Source organism: Trachypithecus francoisi, unplaced genomic scaffold (genome assembly GCF_009764315.1).
Source record: "Trachypithecus francoisi isolate TF-2019V2 unplaced genomic scaffold, Tfra_2.0 Lachesis_group5, whole genome shotgun sequence".
Classification (NCBI taxonomy): Eukaryota; Metazoa; Chordata; class Mammalia; order Primates; family Cercopithecidae; genus Trachypithecus; species Trachypithecus francoisi.
In genome coordinates, this window is record NW_022681470.1 from 127,021,174 (window position 1) to 127,045,289 (window position 24,116).

The window sequence follows — 24,116 nt, forward strand, 5'->3', positions numbered from 1 at the left end:
TTATACTGTTTGACTGATCTTTATCATTATGAAGTATCCCTCTTTATTTCCAGAAATACTCACTGTCTTAAAGTCTAATTTGTCTGATATTAGAATATTTATCTAATAAAAGATTCATATCCAGAATATAGAATATCTGGAATAATAGAACATTATTTGAAAGAGGGCCCAGAGACTAAATAGGCACCTTAAAAAAAAAGAGGACATCTAGGATAGCCAATAAACATTAAATGAGTTCAACCTCATTAGTCATCAGGGAAATGCAAAATGAAACCACAATGATGGCTGAGCATACATTAAGTAAAAATAAAAATTAAAAAAAAAAGACTTGGGAATATCAAGTCTTTGCAAGGACTAGGAAGACCAGAATTCTTCCACACTTATGGTGGCAATGTAAAAACTGAACAACTTTGGCAGTGCCAAAGCTGAACACATTCCATTCCAGAAATGCACACACATGTGCACCCAAAGACATACATACGAATATTTCTAGGAAGTGTTCCTAACAGCTCCAAACAGAAAACAACACAATCCCCATCAATGGGAAGAGGAATAAATAGCCTATTCACATACAGATGCTGCTGGTCTTACAACTGAGCTGCATCCCAATAAACTCACTGTAAGTCAAAAATACGTTAAGTCAAAAAATGCACTTGACATCCAGGTAAACCCATCATAAAGCTGAAAACTTCTAAGTTGAACCCTCTGTTAAGTCAGGGATGGTCTGTAATTAACCATTACACAGCAATAAAAGTGAAGGAACTATTGTGACACTTACCATGGATCAATCAGCCTCACAACACTGAGGGAAAGAAGTCATACACAAAAGGGTATCTAATATATATAAAGTCCAAAAACAGGCAAAACCAATTTATGTGACAGAAGTCAGGAGCTAATAATTGGAAGAGAACAAGAAGGAGCCTTTAGTGCTGTAACAATGTTCTATTTCATTTGGTGTTTGGGTGTGGTTACGAGTGTGTATGCTTTCTTAAAAATTCAGAGCCTCAATTTATCGTTTTTGTACATATACTACAATAATATGCTTACACATTTAAAAAATGATTTAACTATATAAGGGGATGTGGCAGAAAAAAAGGTGGTAGGGAATGTCTAAAATTGATAAACCAAGAAATAGCTATGAAGGCATATTGTTTAAAAAAATGAGATGCAATTACACCAACTAGAAGAGTTTAAAATCATTGTTCCTAAGGTTTGAAGGGGATTGCTTTTCAGTTGTTTTGGCACTTTCTTAAAGTGACATGCATATGCTATGTATATGGAAATGGTCAGAACATTCCAATTCTTCACAAAGGAAAAATCACTAACGTAGGTTTAAAAAAAAGAGACAGCTTCCTGCAGCTAACAATGTCAAAGTCCATCTGTTAGAAGAAAATTCATTCTGCTTCTCAAAACAAATTATGATTTTAAACACCAAGTTTAAAAGTTAAAACTTTACATAAGGTAATGACAGATGCTCTCGTATCACCGGTTTTAAGCCAAATGTTAATCATTCAGAAAGGGGGGAAAGAGACAAATGCTAGATATATTGTATTCTATTAATGCAAAACAAACTACCATCACTGTTTCATATTTCTCATTACATAAAAACTTGTTATGAGAACACAGTGGTATGTCTTGGTATGCAGCGTGGTGCTCCTGGATGAAAGTTCTTATTCTTTGCTTTATTCTTCGGATTAAACTACATTTTCCCAGTGTGGTTTCTGGAAGGTGTTCATAGGAATTACATAGAAAAAGATGTTCCGTGGTCAATCATGTTTTGGAACCAATGGATTTCTTTATTGTGGGTCTTCTAAGAACCACCATTACGTCAATGTGATTCTCCAGAAGGATCTTCCTCTGTGCCTCAAATGGTGAGGCACTATAATATTTGTTACATAAAAAAGAAAAGAATTAAGAAAAAAAGCCCAAATTGTTGTTCTGATGGCAAGAATCATAACAAAAGCAAGTATAAGGCAGCTAGGCGAATACTTCTACGAGTAGGTCTAAGGTAATCCAGAAATCTGAAAATCTGAAACTTCCCCATGCCTTAAAATATTTTCCAAGATGAATAGTATCTTTTAAAGTCTCCTGGATGTTTGGTAGCATTTGTCAGGTACACGGATTTTACTGAACTTTTCTAACAGAGAAATTCATTCAATTAAAAACCACACTTGACAAAACTTTAAAAAAGAGACACTGTGCTAAAAGCATTTTCTGAATTTATTTTTGTGTTTTTCAAGTCAAGACTAAACTATGTATGTTTTCAAGTCAAGGCTGAATTATAAATGAATTTCTCAGTATTTAGATACCAGAATAAAAAGAACAAGCAAAGGTTGTATGGGATATCTGAGTTTTGTTTTCTTTTTTTTTTTTTTTAATCCAAACAGAAAATAAGTATACAAGTTTGCTAAACAGAAGTGGTAAAAATTGAATGTTATGTATTATGGAATTCAGTACATCAGTTTACTTCGGTAGCCAGTGATTGTTATAGTTAATTCTGCAAAAAAACAAAACCAGTTACCCAGAAACAAGAGTATAAAATGCCCCTTTCAGAAGCTCAGTTTGAGAAACTGATTTCATATCTAGCTTATTGATTATACTCAGTTTCAGTTCTCCCTGGGCAAATAATACATAAAGTCATTAATGATGGTTTGATGAAATGAAATCATCTTCTCTTAGGATCGTTCAACATAGTAACCCAAATATTAAAAAGTTATTCAAGATTCACAGAGATAAAACAGTGCCTCGGAAACATAATTCACCCATGTATATATAATAATTTTAGAACATACTTTTTAAACATAAAATCACAGTCAAAGACAGTGATAGCATTGCACACTCAGTGCATTACTTCATGTAGTGCCTTCCTATGGCTCATCTGGAGTTTAATACCAAATAACCACCACACTTCTAATAAATGGGCTTCTAACACACAAATTTGTCTAATTCTTTAAAAAATCTAAAACTCCCATAAGACCTTGAGCCTGGCATGTTAAGGACTTTGTGTTTTAATATCCCAAACATTGGGAAGATTAGTGTGATACATGGTAACCCCTCCTTGTAAGCAAGACTGCACATATACTTTAAACAATTCAATACTGCAGACTGAGAGGGGTACATTTATCATTTAGTTAAGGAAAATCAAAATGGCTTTCCTGGAGTCAAACGCACTCCAAGACACACACAAGGAATGAGTATTACTGTAGCAGCTAAAGAAATCTGCCACTGTATAATAAATGCTGTTATGCAATGATGTTATACATTTAAATAATACATTATGATTTGTTTCCAACTACCATGGGGCACAGGAAAATGAAACTGAAGACTACCTGGCTAGAACAGGACAAATGATAACCTGGTTTTAAGTAGGGTTCTTCATTGAAGGAAAAGATAGAGCCATAAAAGTCCAATTAGCTGACTTCAAATGGTTTACATCCCAGGATGAATCAGGTTACAGTGATTGAAGCCCAATTTAATTTAGGCAGGTTTTTAACCACAAGAATAAGGACATTCTTAGTACATATTAATAATTAAACCAACATATACACAATTAGCAATATCCTATATAATATTAAATGTTTTAACAACTTGTTCTCCATTATTCTATATCTAATTTGTTGCTTTGTTTTTTTTTTAAAAAAAAAACCAAGCTCAACTTTATTTTACAATGTACTTTGCATTTCTAAGTGTATTCTGTAATTATTTCATTGAAGCAGGTATAGTTCTCCAGATTTCTCTAAGAGCCAAACTCAACTGTATCTTCTGTTATCTGTTTGAACTCATAGTTGCCTCTGCCATCCATATGCAGGTAGTACTATGGCAAAGAAGGGGGAAAAAAGTCAGTAACTAAGAGTGAATACAGTACTGTCCTTTATGAAAAGTAAAATACAGACTTCCTCATTATTTTAAGGGAGCTAAATCTGTAAGCATCCCACAAATTAGAATGCTTCCTTAACTCCATGACCAAGAATCTCAACTACCAGTAGGTTAAACTGTGCTAAATGCAGGACTGTTCCATAGGTCAGTCAGTATTGCTTCCTGTAGCCTGATTTCCTAATCAGCTCGAAATCTCTAGCTTCAGGCTTTTTATTTGTTTTTAATTTAGTAGAGGGGAAAAAGAGCTATAAAAAGTGCCTATATATCCTAACCTCTGAAGACACAACAGCAGTTACAAAGCCTTCTGTTTTTATTTAGTGGCTTATTTTCAGAAAGCTTTCTGAGTTTCCATTTTCTGTATTACTATTTCTTAGCTATCCTGGCCCCTCTCATTCTAGCTGTGTTCCCCTCCTTCACATGATCACTGGCCTGATGATTATTTTGCTACTTGTCTATACCTCCAAAAGAAGAGGAAGCTGAAACTCAGATGCTCTCAATTCCTCTCAATGTCCTATGGCTATAATACTTATGAACTTCTGAGAAAACACAAAGGCTTGGCTATATTTTAAAGGGCTTTGATTTCTAGTTATTCAATTTCCTGTTCAGCTCATGAAAAACTGACAAATTATAATATGCAATAAAATAATAAAAGCTATCTTTAAAAGTCATACAGTTATATACAATTTCATTGAATTTTATTAAGTACCTTCATATAGTCTACCTGTCTAATTTTCATGGTAAGCTAAGACAGGCAGGTAAGGATCAATAACTTCATTATACAAAGGAAGCAACTGAGGCTAGAAACACTGGTGCCTGAACCCAGGCTCTCCAACTTCAAATCCTATGCTCTTCATTTTATCACTTGTAGACTATCATCTACATCCTAAAGCTCTTGAAGGTAAAGACTGTAATTAATTTGCATCCCTTATGACACTTAGCTCAGTATCTGGCAAAAAAAAAAGGGTCCTTAATCAGGTTATGTGTTTTGTGTAGCAAGATACCCTTACCATTATTCCAATTTTTCTCAAACCCTTGCTTTTACCTAAAATTTCTTTATCATTTAGGAAGAAAAAAAGGAAAAAGGAAGGAAAGAAGAGAAGAAAGGAAAGAGGGAAGGAGGAAAGACAGAAAGGAAAGAAGAAAAGAAAGAAAGGAAGGAAGGAAGGAAGGAAGGAAGGAAGGGAGGGAGGGAGGGAGGGAGGGAGGGAGGGAGGGGGAAAGAAAAGAAAGAGAATTAAACTGGGTTTACTTCCAGGTTTTGAGCATTTTACATTAAGAGTTGAAGAGAACTGCCATAGTGAGAATGGCACTACTGAAGCAACAGAACAAGTAATACACGTGCACCAATGTAAGCTTCACTTGAATATCTTCGTAAATTATAGTCACTACCTAATGAATCCTATTTACTACAGTGCATTGATAAACATAGCTGACATTACTCAATCTTCCCCCTTGTAGTCCTGACTTCTATTAAAAATGCCCCTAAATTTTTTGCCATCTAATTCTTCTTAAGACTTTTTCTCCTCTGTCACTTCTGGATAAGAAAAGTTTACTTCACCATATTTGTGATAAGACTATGCAAAGTTTAGTCAGTTACTATTAACAGATACCAGTCACTTATAAAACTGGAGAAAAAATGTTACACCATTGCTTTCAAAACCGACAACTACAATATTTAAGAAAATCCTATTTTATAAAACAAATAAAACCACCTTTTCTCCTTAAGACATATGTTTAAGGGGATACAAACCATAAAATTTAAAACCATATTCACCAGAATTCTTATTTTAAAGAAAATAAAATTTCGCTGTACCATTCAGTGAAAGAAATACAAACCTCATGATGTTTCCAAAGAGATTTCCTATGAGACACAGTGAAGAGAGTGATGCCGACCTAATACAAAGAAAATGATTTAGGTTTAATCAATAACAGAGTCACACATTAAACTAGTCCATGTACTTTAAGCTGTTAAGAGGACTGTCTTCAGTGATTAAAGTTAAAAAGCAATGTCAATGAGAAAAAAATTACAACTGATGCCAAATGTTTATAGCAATGGAAAACACTGGCCATCAACCATATAATAAAAACTACCAGGTACTGGCATTAAGTGTATTATTTTGTTTTGGACAAAAAACATATCTCCTAGCATGTCTCCTATTTTATTGTGAAAAATTTATGAGAGGAATATGAGAAGGATAAACATAGCCACAGGTCAAAATCAGGAAAAATTAAATCAGTATAGCATTGTTGACAGTCAACTTGCTTCTCAAATACAGGGTCATAATCCCCTACCACAAACTATTGTTTTGGAATGTGTCTTGGAATTCAGATTTTGAAAATGTATTATTTAACACCCCCAGAGAGTTCTGAGGCAGAATTTTGTAATTAAACACATAAATGTTTCAGCAGCAACACATATGGACACTGATATTAAGTGAGACAAATAGAGTTTAAATATCTTTTGTTAGCTTAGGCAAAGTTTTACCCAGTGAACTTGCTACAAAATTATGAAAAATGTTTTGAATTTAAGCACTTTCTGGATTTCAGATTGTGAATACATATTTATAGATCTGTACTTCAGATTTTCAAAAACAAAACAAAACAGAACAAAAACATTAATAGATAACAGCTGTAGTTGCTCTAGATTAGTGGTTCTCAACCAAGGCGGGGAGGTTGGTGATATCTGTCCCTTGGGGGGACATTTGGCAATGACTGGAGGCATTTTTATTGTCACCACTGAAAGCACTACTGGCATCTAATGAGTAGAGGCCAAGGATGCTTTCTAAACATCCTCCAGTGCACAGCAACCCCCAGCCCTGCCCAACCAGGAATTACCAGTCAAAAAGTCAATAGTGCCAAGACCAAGAAACCCCACTCTGGGTCACTGTTCCTCCAAGTGGATCACTCAAGGCTGGCAAATGCATGCTTAGGGCATCTGGGAAATTTTTACCATGGTTTCTTAATTTCATTTTCATTTTGATGATAATTTTTAAAAGATCATTATAAGTATATTCTGGGTCATTTTTACCATGAGATTGAAGTTCCTAAGTTTGTATTTACACCTCTGATTGCCAAAGTGATATAACATAAAACTTCTAATGTGTTTGGCTGCACTTTAAAAAGGAACTTAAATTGGTTAGGAATTGCATAATAAAATAAACATATTATCAGTATTAATCAAACATATATTTTAACCATACCACGCTTTTCTGATTTTTCAAAGCTCATTTCAGATATTATTTCTCTATTCATGATTCTACAATAGTTGGATCAGATATCTACTTAATGCACACATTCTTTATATGAGGATATAAAAAATATATGAAGTATGTAAGTCAAAATAAAAAGCAAAATGCAAAATAATAAAATTTGAACCTCAGATTCTATCTTTCCTTAATTAAATCCCAAACCACTGGTTTAGTTTCATCTAAATGGTATCATAGGTCTCTTTAATGTTGCAAATTTGAAACTGTATTTGTTTTGTCTGTATTTAATGTGCAACTTTATATTAATTTTGTAGCTGTAAAAGAGCTCTAGGCTTAAGGAGTTCACACCTCATTTCATGTTTATACATGTTTAAGTGCTATCACAGTAATTTAAATTATCAATGAGGCCCCATATGAATTTTCTTCTAAATGAAACTGATGTTTTACAGCATTGATACAGTCTTCTGTGGGGACTGCAAGCCTATAGTTAGGGCATAAAAGGAAATCACGTGGTCAAAATTACCAGCAAAGAGCCGCTATGTTATTGAATTAAGTGCAGACTACATGGTTTTATGTATATGAGAATACCATAAACATCTCTAATACCTATGGAATTTGAAAACCAACATGAACAAATGTATAATTATATATTACCAAGGCAAATTCAGAATAGAAAATAAATCATTAACAAGATAAAATCAGTAGTTAAACTCTTTCTACAAAGAATACCAAATTTATTCTTTTATCATCACACCAGTGCTTCTTAAACTTTAATGTGCATTTGAATCATCTTAGAATTTTGTTAAAATGCAGATTCTGGTTTAGCAGGGCTTAATGGTAGGAATCCATACTATATATACTCAATATGACCTTTATTATTTATTGAGAACTCCCAAAGAATGAATACAAAATGTTAAAAATCCTCATCTACCTCATTTACTTATATAGAAACCATAAAATGGCTAGGATATACTACAATTGTTCCAAAATTTAACCACAGTATAGATGTTGGTAACAATTTCTCAAAGAAAAAAAAAAAGAAAGAAAATTGATACTATTGAATAATTACTTAAAGAATGGAACCAATAAAGACAGCCTCAGACTTGGCTACTAAAAGCAGCTTTGGTAAAATAGTGCTCAGGCTAGAAAATAAAACGAATAAATTAAAAATTGCCAAATAATTATTGTTGAGTCTTACTCATTTAAAAAAACCCTAATTTTAGATAAAGTTAATGGAATAATTAAGAAAAGGGCAATTTATTAACTCTGAGTATAAGTAATGAGGTAAAGGGGAATAGATTTAAATATGTTGTTTTATATCTCATTAATATATTAGCATTACATTAATGCTATATATATTATATGCTATATATAATATATATAAATGCTAATATATTAATGAGATATACAACAACATATTTAATATTAATGAGATATAAAGCAACATATTTAAATCTATTTCTATATATAAAGAGAATTATATACAGAATTGTATTTATAATTATTTTTCTTTTACTCATATGTTTTAAATCTTTATTAAAACAAGAAATCTTTTGGTAGAAACTGTGTTACTTTTTGACTTGGAATCTTCTCTTTGGACAGATTTGGACACAGTTTACACTAGGAAGGATGCCATGGCTCCTCAAACTGAGCACCTGCACACTTACCTTTCGACAATGACTGTAAATGTAGCCTTCCACGTCGACACTAACTGCACTTGTGCATTCGTCCAAAATGGCAAACTGGGGTTTATGATAAAATAATCTTGCCATCTGAAGCATAAAAAAAAAAAATTTTGTGTAAAACACAGGCAGAGACCTAAAATTAATAAGCCGAAACAAACTTAAGTTAAATATGCATTTGCAGCCTTGTAAATCAAAAGTATAAAAATCATTCTAATTCGAAATATCTACGTCCCTGAAATAGAAACAATATAAACATAACTGTTTTCACTGTCATCCTGAACGAAGGGAAAAATGTACTTCATGGGAAATATTAATTGCTCAGAGTAAAACACAAAGCTTAAGACTGATCAGAGAGGGAGTTTCAAACTAGTATTAAAGAAAGCTCACTAAACAAGTAAGATTACAGAGTACATATTTTATATCCCCATTGTCAGTTCTGGTTGTGCTCATTTTTTTTAAGCCTTTGCTAATTTTATAAATGAAAATTAACATCAAAATTATAGCATACATTTCTTTGACTATCAGGAATGATGAACATTTTCCCACATTTTTGTTCCCATGTATTTTCTGGGGACTATTTATTCTGATCTTTTGTGTAACAGATATTCCAATTTTTGCCATCTGCCCCCTGAAAAGATCTCCATGTTTAAGACCAGTGGGGCACTCTTCTATCCTTAATTTATCTTCTCTGCAACATTCTCCTTAGAAGACCACTCCATCCTTCTTGAGAAAGTGACAGTGAAACCATGCACCTAAGTTTCCTCCCACTTCTGAGGATCCTTTCTCAGTTTCTTTTCTAGCACTTTCTCCTCCACTTGACCATTAAATACAGGAGCTCCTTAGGGCTAATTTCTAGGTCTCCTTCTCTTTTTCCTGTATTCTATCTCTCAGTGATCTCATCCAATCTTCTGATTTCAAATAGTATTTATATTCTATAAACTTGCAATATGCATCTCTCACTCATACTTCTCTAATTTCCAGATATATAAAAATTTCGGCCAGGCACAGTGGCTCACGCCTATAATCCCAGCACTTTGTGAGGCTGTGGCAGGAGCATTGCTAGAGACCAGGAGTTTGAAACCAGCCCAGGCAACATAGGGAAACCACATCTCCACTTAAAAAAACAAAAAACAAAAAAAGAATTAGCCAAGCATGATGGTGTTCACCTGTGGTTCCAACCACTCAGAAGGCTAAGACGGGAGGGCTTGAGCCCAGTAGGTCAAGGCTGTAGTGAGCTATGATCAGGCCACTGCACTCCAGCATGGCTGAAACAGCAAGATGCTATCTCAAAAAACAAAAATTTAAAATTTAACACATTTAAAAAATTAAAAATAAAAATTCCTATTTGAGTTTTTACTTGGGTATCTCACAAGACTCTCAAACGTTAAAAGTCTAAAACTCAAATGTAATTTCTAGATTTTCCCTCTAAAATCCATTCCCTTCCCAAATCTTGAACACTTCAGCAAATAAACTATCAAACAGTTGTTCCAGCTAGAAAGCCAGGAGTCCTCCCTGGTCTGGTCCTTCCCTTTTCCTCTTGCCTTTCACGTTCCTACCACTATTTTTAGAATGAACTAAAAAGTCCATTCAAGTAAGAAATGTGAAGTTTCAAGTTCACTTACTTTTCCTCATCTCCACAAACATGCCCTTAGCCCAGAGCATACTCATCTCCTGTCCGGATAGACTACAAGTAACCTCCCACCACTTCTGCTGCTCCTCTCCAGTCCACTCTCCATGTAACCAGAGAACATCTTTCACACATGTCAATCAGGGAACTTCACTCTCTGGCTTAAAACATTTCAACAACTTCCCATTTCACTTAAAATTCAAACTCCTTACCATGATCTACAAGACCTGCACAATCTTATTCCTACTTACTCTAACCTCAACATTCTAGCCAACACCACCTCCTCTCAACTGCTAGGAACAAGGTGCCTTATGCCTTAGAGGCTTAAGCACACGTCATTCTTTTCGTATGTCTTAAATGCCTTACTCTGCTCCTTAGAGCTTTCAAATTTCTGCTTATAATGTCATATTCTCAGGCAATCCTACCCTCATCCCTAACCACAATCCAAGTGGCTCCTTTCTGTAACACCTCTGAAGCACTTCATATATTGTGAATTGTATATCTGTCTTTGTCTACCTGCCTAAGCTATAAGATTCACAAAAGCTGGGGCAGAAAATGGTGGTTCATGCCTATAATCCCAGCACTTTGCGGGGCTGAGGAGGGCAGATCACTTGAGGCTAGGAGTTCGAGACTAGCCTGGCCAACAAGGTGAAACCTTGTATCTACTAAAAATACAAAAATTAGCCAGTCATGGTGGCGCATGCCTATAGTTCCAGCTACCTGGAAGGCTGAGGAACAAGACTCGCTTGTACCTGAGAGGTGGAGGTTGCAGTGAGCCAAGATTGTGCAACTGCACTCCAGCCTGGGTGAGACTCTGTCTCAAAAAAAAAAAAAAAAAAAATTCAGAAAAGCAGAGACTGTTTTAATCACTACTACGTACTCAATACTTATATATGGGTAGCATTCAAATATCTAATAAATGAATGACTAAAACAGCTTTCCACCTACTTGCATGAGGTGAGGAATGGGAGGCAGCAAGTATAGACTATGAAGAAGTTCAACTGTGCAGAAAATGAAAGTTACAGACCACAGGGAAGCTTTGGCTAAGGCTGAGTTTGCTTTTTAGATCAAAGAGACCTGAAAAATGTCTTTCCGCAAGAGAAGGACAAGAAGAGGTTAAATGTAGGTGAGGGCTGAGGGAGGGGACATAACTGAAGGAAAAGGATGTGATCAAGTCAGAAGACAGAGGGTCCATAAACATAGATGGAGATACTAGCCTTTCTCAAGAAGGATGACGTATCTTCCACAGACAGTGGAAGCACGAAGGTCAGGACAGAGCAGCACACACTTAATTAAGAGGAATGGTTATCTGAGGGCATTCCACCAATGTCTCTCCTCTCTGCTCCCAAAGGACTCTGTGCATACCCTCCCTCACCGCACTGAGCACATGGCATGGACATTTTCTCATCACGTGTCTCTCTCTCGCACTATGTTGTCAACTACTTAATGCCACAATACAAGAAAGTTGTAAAGCAGGAGTGTCCAAGTTTTTGGTTTCCCTGGGCCACATTAGAAAAATTGTCTTGGGTCACCCATAAAATACACTAACACTAATGATATCTGATGAGATTAAAAAAAAAATCACGGCTGGGTGCAGAGGCTCATGAGGTCAGGAGATCGAGACCATCCTGGCTAACACAGTGAAACCCGTCTCTACTAAAAATACAAAAAATGCAAAAAAATTAGCCGGGCGTGGTGATGGGCGCCTGTAGTCCCAGCTACTCGGGAGGCTGAGGTAGGAGAATGGCGTGAACCCGTGAGGTGGAGCTTGCAGTGAGCCGAGATCGTGCCACTGCATTCCAGCCTGGGCGACAGAGACAGACTCAGTCTCAAAAAAAAAAAAAAAAAAAAAAAAAAAAATTCACGCCCACAAAAAAATCTCGTTATATTTTAAGAAAGTTTATGAATTTGTGTTAGCTTGCATTCAAAGCTGTCCTAGGCTGCATGCGTCCGTGAGCTGCAGGTTGGACAAGCTTGTTGTAAAGTAAATAAGCATATGCACACTGGAGCCATACTGCTTGCCTAAGCCTGACAAAGCCCCCACCATCAGCTTTAACATTTACTAGCTATCTTTGCTTGGCCAGCTACTGAACTGCACAGAAGTTCAATTTCCTCTGTAAAATGGGGCATTTCGGCCAGGCGCAGTGGCTCACACGTGAAATCCCAGCACGTTGGGAGGTCGAGGCAGGTGGATCATTTGAGGTTAGGAGCTTGAGACTAGCCTGGCCAACACGGTGAAACCCTGTCTCTACTAAAAAAAGTACAAAAAACTAGCCGGGCGAGGTGGCGGGCGCCTGTAGTCCCAGCTACTCGGGAGGCTGAGGCAGGAGAATGGCGTGAACCCGGAAGACGGAGCTTGCAGTGAGCTGAGATCCGGCCGCTGCACTCCAGCCTGGGCGACAGAGCAAGACTCCGTCTAAAAAAAAAAAAAAATTAGCCAGATGTGGTGGTGGGTGCCTGTAATCCCAGCTACTTGGGAGGCTGAGGCAGGAGAATCTCTTGAACCTGGGAGGCGGAGGTTATGGTGAGCTGAGATCGTGCCACTGCACTCCAGCCTGGGTGACAGAATGAGACTCTGTCTTAAAGAAAAAAAACAAAAACAAAAACAGGAGGGGTGGCATTCCCAGTTCTTACCTCACAGGACTGCTGTGAGGATGAAATGAGATCACCTGAGTAAGGTGCCTGACATACTGTCTGTCATCTATTCAGCACTCAATAAAAATTAGCTGTTATTGAACTGAAATAATAGCCTATCTTCTTTGAGAAGTAGAAGGCAAGTTATTCTGCCAAGTGCGGTGGGTTAAGTAATGGGGTAGAAAACCCAAAATTGGTAGTTTTAAAATGATTGTCATGAAAAATGAGAGAAGGATAAAAATAAGTAAAATGATTGCTAAGCATGCTGTGAGCCCATCTGATGTTTTTAGCTGTGCTCAGAAGAGTGGTTAGAGAACTGCCAAGGCAAATCATTGGGTTGGGATTTAGGTAATAGGATGGCACAAAAAGTGGGAAAGGAAGTTAAGGGGAAGGGATGAACTGTTCATCCCTTAAGAAATATAACTTATCTCCTATAGGCCATGCCCTGGATTATGAAGTCTGTACTGGACAGTAAAGGAGGCAGAGACAGAAAAGCACTGATCAGTTGTAAGAAAAGGGAAGGATCAATAATCTAGAGATCTCAGGGAATTTGAGAAAGGGGCAGAGTTGCTTATTTAAGGTTAAAAAAAAAATTTACAAAAATGGATTTAAAAAAACAGTAAAAATTTTATAACAGTGGTATCTCTGGTAAAGGGGTTTGGCCCAATTTATACTTAAATAAATATTCCACTTTTCCATCATATATACTTTTTCATAATTCAAAATAAGAAAACTCATTACTAAATAGAAGAGCAAGAAAAAATGGAGTGGAAAAGATAACTTTTGGTCAGAAACACAAGATATCCCAAATTGTGATATTAGCTGGAACAACCCTGGCTGACTCACTGTTCTAAGTGGCTAGGCCTATTAGGTCTGTTCTTCCTAAAAATTATAATACCTATTTCCCGCCCCCCCGCCCCCCGCAACTTTCTACTTTGGTAATTTTCAATCCTACCAAAAAACTGAAAGGACAGTAAAATGAACACACATATACAGTCTTGACCTAATTTCACCAATGTTAATATGTGTAGCGTGAGCCTTCTCCTTTCCCCACTCTGAAACAAAACAACAGGCTCCCTTTCACACATCACATTCAATTCTCCAGACATTGGCTTACACAGAACACACCCTGCCAATGGCTTGGCCATGCTCCAATTATACATGCAGCGGTGTCACAGGTGAGCTTTCCCCATTTCCCAAACACCTGTGTTGGATCATCTGTTTTTTGTTTTTTTCCTTTTGAGACGGAGTCTTGCTGTGTTGCCCAGGCTAGAGTGCAGTGGCATGATCCTGGCTCACTGCAACCTATGTCTCCTGGGTTGAAGCGATTCTCCTGCCTCAGCCCCCCACTGCTCTGGGCACGCCTTTGAATTCCTAACCTTCAAATAAAAATTATCCCCTCTGTATTTTTATACCACACACACAGAGTTCCTTGGTTTAAGTACATTCATTACTCATTCTCCGTTTCCATCGTGTTCATTTCTGAACCATATGCTTCCATTTTCTCTAAAGACATAGCACAGAAATTTAAAGTTGTTTTGCAGTTCTTGATTTGCAGTTATTTCTACAGTCATCTTCTAAATTGACTCTAGAAATGCCTAATCATTTCAAATTTTCACTCCTTCAGCCTAATTTCCATTTTGAATATAGCTATTATCTCTCCCATTTATGATTCATTCTTCACACTAGATTCATCTCACGTTACATACAGCACTAGCCAGGCAAGTCACACTATTAAGTTAATATTAACCTCATGTAGAGTGAGTATGATTTTGGGAAAAATAACCTGCAAAATCAGGGACTTGGAGGTAACAAAAAGGTGGAATATAACCTGAATATAATGGGTCAGAAATTCTGCCATAAGTCAATTTCTTTAGCTTTCTTTCCTTAGCTATAGTTTTCTCTAATCTCCATGAGGCTAATACTCTGCAGGGGGAGAGGAGAATCTCTTGCTTGGATCTATTCAAACTATGGAACAGATAGTTGAAAAAATGACTCTTCATGAAGTTGCCCCTCTTGACAAGGTACCCAAACTACCGTTCTTTTTAAATTTTTATTTATTTATTTATTTTTAGAGAGAGGATCTCCCTCTATTGCCCAGCCTGGAGTGCCATGGTGTGTGATCACAGCCCACTGCAGCCTCAAACTCCTGGGCTCAAGCAATCTTTCCACATCCCAGTAGCTAGGACTATAGGCATGTGCCACTACACCCAGATAATTTTAAAATTTTTTTGTAGAGAAAGGGTCTTGCTATGTCGCCCAGGCTGGTCTCATTCTTCTGTGTAGTGTTTAGTGCATATTTTTGGTTTGGGACAAGTTTAGTCATCATAACAATTAAAGTAGTTTCTTTCAAATGCTTGTTTATATTAGGAAAACTTAAAAATTCTAAGTAACTTTAAGTAGTGGATACCGAACCTTGAAACAAAAACATACATATAGTAGAGGAAAAGGGCAAGAACAGAATAAAGATAAAATCTGAATGGATCATTTCTAATACCTTCAGCTATTTCAGAAAGAAAAGTCTGAGTGAGACAAAAAAGATGTCTACAGGGAAGAGACATGAGAAGAAATTTCATAACCCAGCCAGGATTACCTTACATTCCAGGACTAATGAGTTACAGAGTTTCTCTGAACTTTTAGAAAAATGGATTACTGGTATATAGTTGGATGTGCAGCTTTTCCTTTCATAGGTACTGGCAGGATATTTATGAATTTTTCAGAATTCCAAATTTACATGCAAGTTAAAGATTTTCAAGCACTTTTATGATAATTGAAACTAATCCATACTGAAACAGCTGCTGAATAAAAAAAATAAGATGAAACTTTGTATCCTGATTAATCAAAATGCTGGAACCAGTTGCATTCTTGTGCAATTTCTTCAGAGTATACTTACTGCCATTCTTTGCTTTTCTCCACCACTGAGTACATCCATCCAATCCTGAACACTGTCCCAGCCTCCTTCACGTTCAAGGATATGACCCAACTGGACGTTGTCTAAGTATTCCTTCAGTACCTTTCAGCAAAATGATTAAAGGGAAATCAAACTCAATATAAGCCAACATTCTTAATCTTGGTTTATTTTTTAAACTGGAATCACTATAATTCTATTGTCTGTACCACTTAAAAGATACATTTCAAAAAAGAATGTGGCACAAGGTAGCGCTGAACCGTTCAGCTCCTATCTACACTAAACTTGACAAAATACGTCTAGTAGCTTAAAGAGAATAACACTATTGTACATAATAAAAGGATGATGGCAATGAGAAAATAAACAATAGTGCAAAGGTTAAGATTAACCTCTTTTTAAGCCAAGGGATTATCATCTTACCTCAGCTTAGAAAATCATAATTAATGGCTTTGGAAGGCATTACAGATTAAGATAAACTACCTGGCATTTAAAATATTTAACTGATTAAAATAAACAATCTGAAATGGAGTATTTTCAGTGGATCTAGGAAATAAACATTCCCTTACTAAGTCAGATATTCCCTTCCTTTTCTGATCTTCTCGTCCATCTGGATATATCACTTGGTCTCGAAGTGTTCCAAGGGTCATGTAAGGTCTCTGACAGTAGTAGAGCAAAAGTCATTAGAAGCAACATTAAAAAATAAATTAACAAAAGGATCTTTAAATCAAAGATAACTCAAGCTAGGTCTTACTTGAGGAACATAAAATAACTTTCCTCTCTCGGGTTTAGTTAGACGTCCTCCAAAAAGAGGCCATAACTATTAAAAAAGGAGAGAAGGGAGAAGAACAATTATAAAATTTACAAAGTGGTAGACAGTATGGCAAAATAAGACTGCAAAATTTTGAGCCCAACTTGTACTTACTTCACCAAGAACACGGAAAAGAGAACTTTTTCCGCAGCCATTAGGACCACAAATTAGAACATTAGCCCCAGATTGAACCTGGAAAAAAACAAAAAATCAGTCGGTGAAGTAATTAAATCAAATTAACATATACTCAATGAGCATTTCCTTAGACTCAAGTATTAATAGCTCCTGGCTAATTATAAGCCTTCTATTTGTCTGTAAATGTAGCATTAGGTAGAGCAGTAAAGAGGTATTGTAAAGGGACCTTTTACTTTGTTTACTTCCAATTCTTACCATTACTTTTTTTTTTCACTTAAAAAATTATTATTGCTGAGCACGGTGGCTCATAGGAGGATCACTTGAAACCGGGAGTTTGAGACTAACCTGGGAAATAAAGTGAGACCCTCATCTCCACAAAAAATAAAAATAAAAAATTAGGCAGGTGTGGTGGTGCACACCTGTAATCCCAGCTACTCGGGAGGCTAAGGTGGGAGGATTGCTTGAGTCCAGCAGTTCAAGGATGCAGTGAGCTATGATGTCACCTAGGCTGACAGAACAAGACCACATCTATATACATGTATGTATAAATAAATACATAAATTGACTGATTGATATCATCAACTTAAGATAGAAGAACTAAAGTTTAAAAAACTGAGAATTCTTGAAAACAATAAATACATGTGTATACACAGTTTCTTTTAAAAAAATGAAAACGTACTCTATGGACTGTTCTACAACTTGCTTTTATTATTTAACAATATATCACAGACATTCTTCCAGCTCAGTATATTCAGATTCCCCTATTCCTTTCCTTTAATGCCTCAAGCATCTTCCTATGGGGGAACCCGCCCCTGATAATTCAACGTTATTTCACGTAGGTTCTTTCCTATTTTCCTAAGTGTTGGCTGGTCTGAGAAATAAAGGGAAAGAGTACAAAAGAGAGAAATTTTAAAGCTGGGTATCCGGGGCAGACATCCCAAGTCGGCAGGTTCCATGATGCCCCCCAAGCCACAAAACCAGCAAGTTTTTATTAGTGATTTTCAAAAGGGGAGGGAGTGTATGAACAGGGTGTGGCTCACAGAGATCACAGACTTCACAAGGTAATAAAGCATCACAAGGCAAATGGGGGCAGGGCGAGATCACAGGAGCTGGGCAAAATTAAAATTGCTAATGAAGTTTCAGCAAGAATTGTCGTTGATAACATCTTATCAGGAGACAGGGTTTGAGAGCAGACAACCGGTCTGACCAAAATTTATTAGGCGGGAACTTCCTCATCCTAATAAGCCTGGGAGCGTTAAGGGAGACCAGGGCTTATTTCATCCCTTATCTACAACTGTAAAAGACAGACATTCCCAGAGCGGCCATTTCAGAGACCTCCCCCTAGGAACGCACTCTCTTTCTCAGGGCTGTTTCTTGCTGAGAAAAAGAATTCAGCAATATTTCTCCTACTCGCTTTTGAAAGAAGAGAAATATGGCTTTGTTCCACCCGGCTCTCAGGCAGCCTGACCTAATGGTTATCTCCCTTGTTCCCTGAACATCGCTGTTATCCTGTTCTTTTTTCAAGGTGCCCAGATTTCATATTGTTTAAACAATTTGTGCAGTTAATGCAATCATCACAGGGTCCTACGGCGACATACATTCTCAGTTTACAAAGATGATGGGGTTAAGAGACTAAAGACAGGTATAGGAAATCACAAGAGTATTGATTGGGGAAGTGATAAATGTCCATGAAATCTTCACAATTTATGTTCAGAGACTGCAGTAAAGACAGGCATTAAGAAATTATAAAAGCATTCATTTGGGGAACTAATAAATGTCCATGAAATCTTCACAATTTATGTTCTTCTGCCATGGCTTCAGCCGATCCCTCCGTTCGAGGTCCCTGACTTCCCACAACGTCTTCCATAGTAAGGATATACTATAACTTATTTAAACACTCCCCTTTGGTTAAATATTTAGGTCATCTGCATTTTGTTTTGCTCCTCTAGATAATATTGCAATGAGTGTACAAGTCAGCAAGTAAACTTATGCAATAGTAAGTAATGTTTCTGTAGATTCCATTCTTAGAAATTATAACTGTTTTATCAAAATATATGTACACTATAAATATTTACAAGTGGCACTAAATTATTCTGCAACAACATAAATGAGAAAATGTAAAGAGTAGTTAAGTTCTAGGCTTATGATCTTATAAGTATCTGTTCAACTCTGTAAAGAATCAGAAAATCTTAGTTATAATTCTAGCTTACAACATTAAACACCAATGCAAACACAATAGGAAAGAAAATATCAGAGAGATATATGAATTACCCTAGCTGGTAACCTGCCTTTAACAAATCTGTTAAATTGGTGAGCCTTCTGTTCCTATTATTTAATTCAATGAATATTTATTGAATGCTCTCTGTCAGGCTCTGTTCTAGGCAAGTAGGCCACATTGGTGACCAAAAGAGACAAAAAACAAAAAACCAAAAACCTCTACCTTTACTGGTTTACATTCTAGTGGCAAGAGACATACAATAAAGAATACACATAACATACAAGTTAAATAGTGTATGAAAAAATAAGTAGTTTGGAGGAAAAAACAGATAAAGGGAACTTGGAAGCGGGTGAGAGAAGTTGCATTTTTAAGGTGGTCAGAGTAGACTTTATTGAAAATGACAACTGAGTAAAACTTTGAAAGAAGGGGTAAATTAGGATTTATCTAAAAGAAGACTGTTCTAGCCCCCACCTTTACCCATAAAAAGCTGGCACAGCCTGGCCAACATGGTAAAACCCTGCCTCTACCAAAAGTACAAAAATTAGTCGGATGCAGTGGCATGTGCCTGTAATCCCAGCTACTAAGGAGGCTGAGGCACGAGAACTGCTTGAACTTGGGAGGCAGAGGTTGCAGCGAGCCAAGATCGTGCCACTGTGCTCCAGCCTGGGTGACAGAGCAAGGCCCCATCTCAAAACAAAACAAAACAAACAAAATGCTGGTACAAAGGCACTGAAGCAGGAATGTAGCTGTCCTATTCAAAAAAAAGAAAAAAGAAAAAACAAAGCAGAAACAAGACTGATTTTACTGAGGAACGAACAGGAAAGAATAATAGTAGGAAATGAGATCAGAGAGGTATCAGGTAGGGGTAGGGTAGTGGCAAGCATTGAAAGGACATTGGCTTTCACTGTGACAAAACACAGAGCCATCAGCATTGTTCACAACAGCCAAAAGGTGGAAGCAAGGAAGCAACCCAAGAGGATGGATGGATAAACAAAATGTGCCCCCCACCCACCGCCACACACACACACACAATGAAATGGCATTCAACCTTTAAAATGAATGAAACTCTGACACATGCTACAATATAGATGAACCTTGAGAACATTATGCTAAATGAAATAAACCAGCCACAAAAGGACAAATGCTGTATGACTTCACTTATATGTGATCCCTAGAGCAGTCAAATTCATAGAGACAGAAAGAATGAGAGGTTACCAGGAGTTAGGGAGAGGAAGGAAGGAGAGCTATTGTTTAATGAGTACAGAGTTTCTATTTGGGATGATGGAAAAGTTCTGGAAATGGGTAGTGGTGGTGGCTGCATAACACTGCAAATGCACTTATTGCCACTGCATCACACACTTAGAAATGGCTAAAAAGCCAAATTTTATGTTTATTTTTACATTTTAAAAACTTCTTAAAGAAAAAAGAATGAAGCAGCCTGACACATAGTTGATCTAAAAGAAAATAACAATTTACACACATCATTGTTAAAGAGTTGTTCTAAGTGACTTTTCCAAATGAATAAACATTTTTTCTGATAATTAAAGAATCATTTTGATAGACTTTTTAAATAACATAATTTCCTTATATAAAATTGAATATACTGAATGTTCCTCATAAATTAAGGTTATCATATAAAATAATCATACTCTACTGTAACAGCGATGCCCTTAGAAGGTGCTAAAGTTCAGTGAGCTGGTAATTAAATGGTTCCCTGCTACTATGCTTTATTTCAGTAATGTTGGCCATATATACATTCTCCCCTCCCAACTGCTCTTTGTGGCTTACAGTGGTATCAATATTCCTGCCTCCAATAATACCCTTCCACATTAGTTGTTGCAATATGCCAGGAAACCCCCAAAACAGATTTGTAATGATGTATACAAATAACAACCAGACTTACTGAAATCCTGAGTTATTCTTTTATGTTCAAAATCAAGCCTGGCTAGCCTACTCAGCATTCACTTTTCTTTATTCCATGGCTTTTGGCGGTGTTAAACAAAACTTCCAATTACGATGTCAGCCATGATAAGCCAGGGATAATTTGTCTGTATTACAAGTTTATTAAGTACATATTTTTTGTGGGGTTAAATTAAGACTAAAAGCCAACAGTAACATTTACTGAAAATTATGTTCTTGACAGCATTGTATTATTGAGACTCTCAGAATGCTTTACTGGATCAACCAACGCTTTGAACCACCATATTTTTACCAATAAAAATATACCCCCAAATAACAGTCCTTGATAAATCCTACCTTCTATAAATTTATCATAACACATCAAAAATTCTACACATAAATTTAAGTAAAAGAAAAATTATATAAAAATATGGTGTTTATGAAGACTGATTAGTTTCTTTAAACACTGTAAGTATGCCTTACTGAAAAGGTAAAAATCTTAGTAAGTTACAAAGTACTTGTTTTTTGGAGACAGGGTCTCAGTCTGTAGCTCCGACTGGAGTACAGTGGTGCGATCTCTGCTCACTGTGCAACCTCTGCCTCCCTGGCACAAGCAATCCTCCCACCTCAGTCGCCTGCGTAACCAGGACCAAAGGTGTGCACCACCACACCTGGCTATTTTTTTTTTTTTGTATTTTTCACAGAGACGGGGTTTTGCCAGGTTGCCCAGGCTGGTCTCAAACTCCTGAGTTCAAGCAATCCGCCCATCTCAGACAAAGTACTATTTTAATCCCCACAGGGTAACCTGCAAGCTGTTACCTCTTAGGTTCTCTCCAGTCTACATACCTCCCAGAATAATATCTAGACAGATAAATATGGCTGTACTGGGGAATTTCTAATGGAAAATGGTATAAAATCTCTTATTCCAAAGAAGTGTTTATTATTTGGTTACAAATGTAACCCAAAAGGCAAATGAATCATAAAGTAGAAAACATTTATTTGAGAGGTCAAGTCTCAGTTTTATTATGCCTCTTTCCAAGAGAAAGTAATCTTTATTTTCAAGTAAGTCAGATGAGTAGAAAATAATTAGAGGTTGCAAAGAACTGAAGAATATTTGTTGACTATAGAAAGACTATGCTAAGAAAAACAATAAAAAGACATATGAATGTGAGAAACCCAAGTCTACTTTAGAATACTTTAAGTCAGAAAGAGGTAAGAATTCATAACAGTGAACCAAAAAGACAGGAGTCAGAGAAACAGTTCCCAGGGGAGGAGAAAACAAGAATCACAGGATAGACACCAGGAAGTATGGAGCATGGTTATGAAGTAAAACACTCCAACAAGTAAGGACATAAGTGAGGACTTGAGACTTTCCAAATGAAATCCAAAAAAGCGAAAAAATTAAGGACATTTTTAAGACTATAAAAATGAAATTAAAGAAATGACAGAAGTCTATTAAAGCCAAACATAAGGGTTTTAAAAGAAAAGACTTTGAACTAAAAAAGAAAGTGACAGCTTTAGTGTAACATCATGAGAAAAGATTATTATGGACCATAATCATGATCCATCTATTCTGTGTATCCCAACGCCCTTTCTCATTGTGCTTCAGTCATGTGTGTCCCTATATTGTTGGTATATTTTATCTCTGCATAAAGACAGAAGTGAGGGTAAGTAGGAGAAAGGGCCAAGAGGCATCCTTCAACAAAGTCTCACGTCCTTTTTATCCTTGGACAGTGGCAATAAAGGGGCTACTGGAAATCAAGCCTGGCTACCTACTCTGCCAAAGGAACATTCAAGTGACTGAAGTACCCAGAGCTACGTGAGAAAACACTTCTGCGATATGTGGAGCCAGTCGATATTTACCAAATACATTTACATTTTCTGTACTTCATCTTGTATTTCCTGGCTTTGGAATAAATATGATAATAATAGACTACTTGTTGTTGAATAAGTTCAAAGTACTTTGCATAACTAACAATTTTCATTTTTATAATTCATTGAAAAGTAGACATGTGCTTAATACAAATTACTAAGAGCAGAAAACTGAACACTTAGACTGTAACAAATTAAAAACAAGTCCAATAATCATACTCTTTATTTTATAAACTATCAGACAATATTCCTTCAAGGACAGCAGTAGGAAAAAAATCCCCACATAAAACACAAACTACAGGCCGGGCGCGGTGGCTCAAGCCTGTAATCCCAGCACTTTGGGTGGCCGAGACGGGCGGATCACGAGGTCAGGAGATCGAGACCATCCTGGCGAACACGGTGAAACCCCGTCTCTACTAAAAATACAAAAAAACTAGCCGAGCAAGGCGGCGGGCGCCTGTAGTCCCAGCTACTCGGGAGGCTGAGGCAGGAGAATGGCGTAAACCCGGGAGGCGGAGCTTGCAGTGAGCTGAGATCCGGCCACTGCACTCCAGTCCGGGAGACAGAGCGAGACTCCGCCTCAAAAAAAAAAAAAAAAAAAAAAAAAAAAAAAACAAAAAAAAAAAACACAAACTACAGACGGCCATGCACATAAGCATGTGGAGAGGAATTCCAGAGCTGTGCCGTCCAATACCACAGCCACTACTCACATGTGGCTATTTAATTTTAAATCATATTAATTAAATTAAAATTTAAATTCAGTTTTGCAGCTGTACTAGTCACATTTTACATGCTCAATATCTACACATGGCTATTTTACTGGACAGTGAAAGTATAGAGGATTTCCATCATCGCAGAAAGTTCTACGGGAAAGTGTTATTCTAGAGAAATGGTGTCTAGAATGGGGAAGATAGCCTATGTGATAGGAATTTGTTACTAATTATGAAGATTTCTGGATCTGAACCATTCATAAAGCCACAACATAGAGAAAACCTAAATAGTAACCCTTACATCTGCGAGTCTTACAAAATCATACAAAAACATTCAACTTTTGTCTTTTCTTTTTAATTTGGTCTGCCATATCCCATTTCATTAGCACAGTAGATTGAATCAACATCAGTATTTACTTGGCATGGGATTTTACTTGTTTTAGGTGAGTGTCTATTTGTAGCGCTACTGTGCGGCTCTTCCCCTGTTTTCATCAGTAATAAAACAGTCTGTATTTTGTTTTTATAGGTACAAATCATC

General features: G+C 36.6%; 1 protein-coding gene across 2 annotated transcripts in view; it reads right to left on the bottom strand.

Annotated features, from left to right (window-relative positions):
- Window positions 1-2,185: 2,185 nt before the first annotated feature.
- The window catches only part of ABCD3 (ATP binding cassette subfamily D member 3), a 101,766-nt gene continuing 79,835 nt past the window's right edge, over window positions 2,186-24,116 (bottom strand). Inside the window, exons 17-23 of one of the 2 annotated variants that reach the window (XM_033200562.1) lie at window positions 16,859-16,936; window positions 16,688-16,753; window positions 16,503-16,592; window positions 15,922-16,041; window positions 8,750-8,854; window positions 5,713-5,769; window positions 2,186-3,814 (exon numbers count right to left, since the gene is read on the bottom strand). In XM_033200562.1, coding sequence (XP_033056453.1) covers window positions 3,737-3,814; window positions 5,713-5,769; window positions 8,750-8,854; window positions 15,922-16,041; window positions 16,503-16,592; window positions 16,688-16,753; window positions 16,859-16,936 — 594 coding nt within the window. In that variant the 3' untranslated portion in view covers window positions 2,186-3,736. The remainder of the gene's footprint in view (window positions 3,815-5,712; window positions 5,770-8,749; window positions 8,855-15,921; window positions 16,042-16,502; window positions 16,593-16,687; window positions 16,754-16,858; window positions 16,937-24,116) is intronic. The other variant, XM_033200563.1, reaches the window with a different exon arrangement.